The 8,121-nt window shown below is 42.6% G+C and overlaps 1 protein-coding gene across 1 annotated transcript in view; it reads right to left on the bottom strand.

Annotated features, from left to right (window-relative positions):
- ryr2a (ryanodine receptor 2a (cardiac)) overlaps window positions 1–8,121 on the bottom strand; it is a 267,704-nt gene that overhangs the window by 47,391 nt on the left and 212,192 nt on the right. The window contains 1 exon segment of the mRNA XM_061709313.1: window positions 2,067–2,147. Coding sequence (XP_061565297.1) covers window positions 2,067–2,147 — 81 coding nt within the window.

Genomic DNA, 8,121 nt, shown 5'->3' with positions numbered 1-8,121 from the left:
AGGTTAACATCCCCCCAGGTTAACATCCCCCCAGGTTAACATCCCCCCCAGGTTAACATCCCCCCCAGGTTAACATCCCCCCAGGTTAACATCCCCCCCCAGGTTAACATCCCCCCCCCAGGTTAACATCCCCCCCCCAGGTTAACATCCCCCCAGGTTAACATCCCCCCCCCAGGTTAACATCCCCCCAGGTTAACATCCCCCCCCCCAGGTTAACATCCCCCCCCAGGTTAACATCCCCCCCCCCAGGTTAACATCCCCCCCCAGGTTAACATCCCCCCCCCAGGTTAACATCCCCCCCCCAGGTTAACATCCCCCCAGGTTAACATCCCCCCCAGGTTAACATCCCCCCAGGTTAACATCCCCCCCCAGGTTAACATCCCCCCAGGTTAACATCCCCCCCCAGGTTAACATCCCCCCAGGTTAACATCCCCCCAGGTTAACATCCCCCCCCCCAGGTTAACATCCCCCCAGGTTAACATCCCCCCCCCCAGGTTAACATCCCCCCCCCAGGTTAACATCCCCCCCCCCAGGTTAACATCCCCCCAGGTTAACATCCCCCCCCCCAGGTTAACATCCCCCCAGGTTAACATCCCCCCAGGTTAACATCCCCCCAGGTTAACATCCCCCCAGGTTAACATCCCCCCAGGTTAACATCCCCCCAGGTTAACATCCCCCCAGGTTAACATCCCCCCAGGGTAACGGCCCTGACTTGTGTGTTTGTAGATTTACTAACCCGATCTACATCTTTTCAAATTAAGAGCAGTTTAAAATGCTTTTATTGTGGAATATTTGCAGGAAGCTGGTGGGGGAACAAGGATTAAATTTCAAAGTTAAAGCTGTCGAGAAATGACGAGAAAAAAGTCGAAATTTGAGAAAAAAGTCGAAATGTTGAGAGAAAAAAGTCAAACTGGACAGTTTAGTTTAATCATCGTTATATTCCTATAAAAACAAGGTCCCTAATTATTAAAAAACTCTTACAGGACTTGATTTACTAACCACAGTTGTGTATTTGTACTAACCACAGTTGTGTATTTGTACAGAGTTGTGTTTTTGTACTAACCAGAGTTGTGTATTTGTACTAACCAGAGTTGTGTATTTGTACTAACCAGAGTTGTGTATTTGTACAGAGTTGTGTATTTGTACTAACCACAGTTGTGTATTTGTACTAACCACAGTTGTGTATTTGTACTAACCAGAGTTGTGTATTTGTACTAACAACAGTTGTGTATTTGTACTAACCACAGTTGTGTATTTGTACTAACCACAGTTGTGTATTTGTACTAACCAGAGTTGTGTATTTGTACTAACCACAGTTGTGTATTTGTACAGAGTTGTGTATTTGTACTAACCAGAGTTGTGTATTTGTACTAACCAGAGTTGTGTATTTGTACTAACCACAGTTGTGTATTTGTACAGAGTTGTGTATTTGTACTAACCAGAGTTGTGTATTTGTACTAACCAGAGTTGTGTATTTGTACTAACCACAGTTGTGTATTTGTACTAACCAGAGTTGTGTATTTGTACTAACCAGAGTTGTGTATTTGTACTAACCAGAGTTGTGTATTTGTACTAACCAGAGTTGTGTATTTGTACTAACCAGAGTTGTGTATTTGTACTAACCACAGTTGTGTATTTGTACTAACCAGAGTTGTGTATTTGTACTAACCAGAGTTGTGTATTTGTACTAACCAGTTGTGTATTTGTACTAACAGGCGTTGTGTATTTGTACTAACCAGCGTTGTGTATTTGTACTAACCAGAGTTGTGTATTTGTACTAACAACAGTTGTGTATTTGTACAGAGTTGTGTATTTGTACTAACCAGAGTTGTGTATTTGTACTAACCAGAGTTGTGTATTTGTACTAACCACAGTTGTGTATTTGTACAGAGTTGTGTATTTGTACTAACCACAGTTGTGTATTTGTACAGAGTTGTGTATTTGTACTAACCAGAGTTGTGTATTTGTACTAACCAGAGTTGTGTATTTGTACTAACCAGAGTTGTGTATTTGTACTAACAACAGTTGTGTATTTTTACTAACAACAGTTGTGTATTTGTACTAACCAGAGTTGTGTCCTTCACACAGAAGCTGCAGGAAACGGAAAAGGTCGCAGGTGAACTCGTCGTCCTGCATGACCTTCTCTCCTGAAACAGACACGTACGTTCACGTTAACAGACACGTACGTTCACGTTAACAGACACGTACGTTCACGTTAACAGACACATACGTTCACGTTAACAGACACGTACGTTCACGTTAACAGACACACACGTTCACGTTAACAGACACGTACGTTCACATTAACAGACACGTACGTTCACGTTAACAGACACATACGTTCACGTTAACAGACACATACGTTCACGTTAACACATACGTTCACGTTAACAGACACGTACGTTCACGTTAACAGACACATACGTTCACGTTAACAGACACGTACGTTCACGTTAACAGACACGTACGTTCACGTTAACAGACACGTACGTTCACGTTAACAGACACGTACGTTCACGTTAACAGACACGTACGTTCACGTTAACAGACACATACGTTCACGTTAACAGACACATACGTTCATGTTAACAGACACGTACGTTCACGTTAACAGACACATACGTTCACGTTAACAGACACGTACGTTCACATTAACAGACACGTACGTTCACGTTAACAGACACGTACGTTCATGTTAACAGACACGTACGTTCACGTTAACAGACACGTACGTTCACGTTAACAGACACGTACGTTCACGTTAACAGACACGTACGTTCACGTTAACAGACACGTACGTTCACGTTAACACGTACGTTCACGTTAACAGACACGTACGTTCACGTTAACAGACACGCACGTTCACGTTAACAGACACACACGTTCATGTTAACAGACACGTAAGTTCACGTTAACAGACACGTACGTTCACGTTAACACACACATACGTTCACGTTAACAGACACGTACGTTCACGTTAACAGACACGTACGTTCACGTTAACAGACACATACGTTCATATTAACAGACACATACGTTCACGTTAACAGACACACACGTTCACGTTAACACATACGTTCACGTTAACAGACACGTACGTTCACGTTAACAGACACGTACATTCACGTTAACAGACACACACGTTCACGTTAACACATACGTTCACGTTAACGTACACGTACATTCACGTTAACAGACACACACGTTCACGTTAACAGACACACATGTTCACGTTAACACATACGTTCACGTTAACAGACACGTACGTTCACGTTAACAGACACGTACGTTCACGTTAACAGACACATAAGTTCACGTTAACAGACACGTTCGTTCACGTTAACAGACACGTACGTTCACGTTAACAGACACGTACGTTCACGTTAACAGACACGTACGTTCACGTTAACATACACGTACGTTCACGTTAACAGACACATACGTTCACGTTATCAGACACGTACGTTCACGTTAACAGACACATACGTTCACGTTAACAGACACGTACGTTCACGTTAACAGACACACACGTTCACGTTAACAGACACATACGTTCACGTTAACAGACACGTACGTTCACGTTAACAGACACATACGTTCACGTTAACACATACGTTCACGTTAACAGACACGTACGTTCACGTTAACATACACGTACGTTCACGTTAACAGACACGTACGTTCACGTTAACAGACACGTACGTTCACGTTAACAGACACGTACGTTCACGTTAACATACACGTACGTTCACGTTAACAGACACATACGTTCACGTTAACAGACACATACGTTCATGTTAACAGACACGTACGTTCACGTTAACAGACACATACGTTCACGTTAACAGACACGTACGTTCACATTAACAGACACGTACGTTCACGTTAACAGACACATACGTTCACGTTAACAGACACGTACGTTCATGTTAACAGACACGTACGTTCACGTTAACAGACACGTACGTTCACGTTAACAGACACGTACGTTCACGTTAACAGACACGTACGTTCACGTTAACAGACACGTACGTTCACGTTAACACGTACGTTCACGTTAACAGACACATACGTTCACGTTAACAGACACATACGTTCACGTTAACAGACACGTACGTTCACGTTAACAGACACGCACGTTCACGTTAACAGACACACACGTTCATGTTAACAGACACGTAAGTTCACGTTAACAGACACGTACGTTCACGTTAACACACACATACGTTCACGTTAACAGACACGTACGTTCACGTTAACACATACGTTCACGTTAACAGACACGTACGTTCATGTTAACAGACACGTACGTTCACGTTAACAGACACGTACGTTCATGTTAACAGACACGTACGTTCACGTTAACAGACACGTACATTCACGTTAACACATACGTTCACGTTAACAGACACGTACGTTCACGTTAACAGACACGTACGTTCACGTTAACAGACACGTACGTTCACGTTAACAGACACGTACGTTCACGTTAACAGACACGTACGTTCACGTTAACATACACGTACGTTCACGTTAACAGACACATACGTTCACGTTAACAGACACATACGTTCATGTTAACAGACACGTACGTTCACGTTAACAGACACATACGTTCACGTTAACAGACACGTACGTTCACATTAACAGACACGTACGTTCACGTTAACAGACACATACGTTCACGTTAACAGACACGTACGTTCATGTTAACAGACACGTACGTTCACGTTAACAGACACGTACGTTCACGTTAACAGACACGTACGTTCACGTTAACAGACACGTACGTTCACGTTAACAGACACGTACGTTCACGTTAACACGTACGTTCACGTTAACAGACACATACGTTCACGTTAACAGACACATACGTTCACGTTAACAGACACGTACGTTCACGTTAACAGACACGCACGTTCACGTTAACAGACACACACGTTCATGTTAACAGACACGTACGTTCACGTTAACAGACACACACATTCACGTTAACAGACACGTACGTTCACGTTAACAGACACATACGTTCACGTTAACAGACACGTACGTTCACATTAACACATACGTTCACGTTAACAGACACGTACGTTCACGTTAACACACACATACGTTCACGTTAACAGACACGTACGTTCACGTTAACACATACGTTCACGTTAACAGACACGTACGTTCATGTTAACAGACACGTACGTTCACGTTAACAGACACGTACGTTCATGTTAACAGACACGTACGTTCACGTTAACAGACACGTACATTCACGTTAACACATACGTTCACGTTAACAGACACATATGTTCACGTTAACAGACACACACGTTCACGTTAACACATACGTTCACGTTAACAGACACATATGTTCACGTTAACAGACACGTACATTCACGTTAACAGACACACACGTTCACGTTAACAGACACACATGTTCACGTTAACACATACGTTCACGTTAACAGACACATATGTTCACGTTAACAGACACGTACATTCACGTTAACAGACACACACGTTCACGTTAACAGACACGTACGTTCACGTTAACAGACACTTACGTTCACGTTAACAGACACGTACGTTCACGTTAACAGACACATACTTTCATGTTAACAGACACGTACGTTCACGTTAACACATACGTTCACGTTAACAGACACATACGTTCACGTTAACAGACACATACGTTCACGTTAACATACACATACTTTCAGGTTAACAGACACATACGTTCACGTTAACATACACATACTTTCAGGTTAACAGACACGTACGTTCACGTTAACAGACACGTACGTTCACGTTAACAGACACACACGTTCACGTTAACAGACACATACGTTCACGTTAACATACACATACTTTCAGGTTAACAGACACGTACGTTCACGTTAACAGAAACATACGTTCACGTTAACAGACACACACGTTCACGTTAACAGACACATACGTTCACGTTAACGGACACGTACGTTCACGTTAACAGAAACATACGTTCACGTTAACAGACACGTACGTTCACGTTAACAGACACGTACGTTCACGTTAACAGACACACACGTTCACGTTAACAGACACACATGTTCACGTTAACACATACGTTCACGTTAACAGACACATACGTTCACGTTAACAGACACACATGTTCACGTTAACACATACGTTCACGTTAACAGACACATACGTTCACGTTAACACATACGTTCACGTTAACAGACACGTACGTTCACGTTAACAGACACACACGTTCACGTTAACAGACACACATGTTCACGTTAACACATACGTTCACGTTAACAGACACATACGTTCACGTTAACACATACGTTCACGTTAACAGACACGTACATTCACGTTAACAGACACACACGTTCACGTTAACAGACACACATGTTCACGTTAACACATACGTTCACGTTAACAGACACGTACGTTCACGTTAACAGACACGTACGTTCACGTTAACAGACACATAAGTTCACGTTAACAGACACGTTCGTTCACGTTAACAGACACGTACGTTCACATTAACATACACATACTTTCACGTTAACAGACACGTACGTTCACGTTAACAGACACATACGTTCACGTTAACAGACACGTACGTTCACGTTAACAGACACGTACGTTCACGTTAACATACACATACTTTCAGGTTAACAGACACATACGTTCACGTTAACATACACATACTTTCAGGTTAACAGACACGTACGTTCACGTTAACAGACACGTACGTTCACATTAACATACACATACTTTCACGTTAACAGACACGTACGTTCACGTTAACAGACACATAAATTCACGTTAACAGACACGTACGTTCACGTTAACAGACACGTACGTTCACGTTAACACATACGTTCACGTTAACAGACACGTACGTTCACGTTAACAGACACGTACGTTCACGTTAACAGACACGTACGTTCACGTTAACAGACACGTACGTTCACGTTAACAGACACGTACGTTCACGTTAACGGACACGTACGTTCACGTTAACAGACACGTACGTTCACGTTAACAGACACTTACGTTCACGTTAACAGACACGTACGTTCACGTTAACAGACACATACTTTCATGTTAACAGACACGTACGTTCACGTTAACACATACGTTCACGTTAACAGACACATACGTTCACGTTAACAGACACATACGTTCACGTTAACATACACATACTTTCAGGTTAACAGACACATACGTTCACGTTAACATACACATACTTTCAGGTTAACAGACACGTACGTTCACGTTAACAGACACGTACGTTCACGTTAACAGACACACACGTTCACGTTAACAGACACATACGTTCACGTTAACATACACATACTTTCAGGTTAACAGACACATACGTTCACGTTAACACATACGTTCACGTTAACAGACACATACGTTCACGTTAACAGACACATACGTTCACGTTAACAGACACGTACGTTCACGTTAACAGACACGTACGTTCACGTTAACAGACACACACGTTCACGTTAACAGACACATACGTTCACGTTAACATACACATACTTTCAGGTTAACAGACACGTACGTTCACGTTAACATACACATACTTTCAGGTTAACCGACACATACGTTCACGTTAACATACACATACTTTCAGGTTAACAGACACGTACGTTCACGTTAACAGACACGTACGTTCACGTTAACAGACACACACGTTCACGTTAACAGACACATACGTTCACGTTAACATACACATACTTTCAGGTTAACAGACACGTACGTTCACGTTAACAGAAACATACGTTCACGTTAACAGACACACACGTTCACGTTAACAGACACATACGTTCACGTTAACGGACACGTACGTTCACGTTAACAGAAACATACGTTCACGTTAACAGACACGTACGTTCACGTTAACAGACACATACGTTCACGTTAACAGACACACACGTTCACGTTAACAGACACGTACGTTCACGTTAACAGACACACACGTTCACGTTAACAGACACGTACGTTCACGTTAACAGACACGTACGTTCACGTTAACAGACACGTACGTTCACGTTAACAGACACGTACGTTCATGTTAACAGACACGTATGTTCACGTTAACAGACACGTACGTTCACG

Source organism: Cololabis saira, chromosome 19, assembly GCF_033807715.1.
Source record: "Cololabis saira isolate AMF1-May2022 chromosome 19, fColSai1.1, whole genome shotgun sequence".
In the NCBI taxonomy this organism is placed as follows: domain Eukaryota; kingdom Metazoa; phylum Chordata; class Actinopteri; order Beloniformes; family Belonidae; genus Cololabis; species Cololabis saira.
Note: the sequence above shows the minus strand (reverse complement) of the source record. Positions and strands in the feature narration are given on the sequence as shown.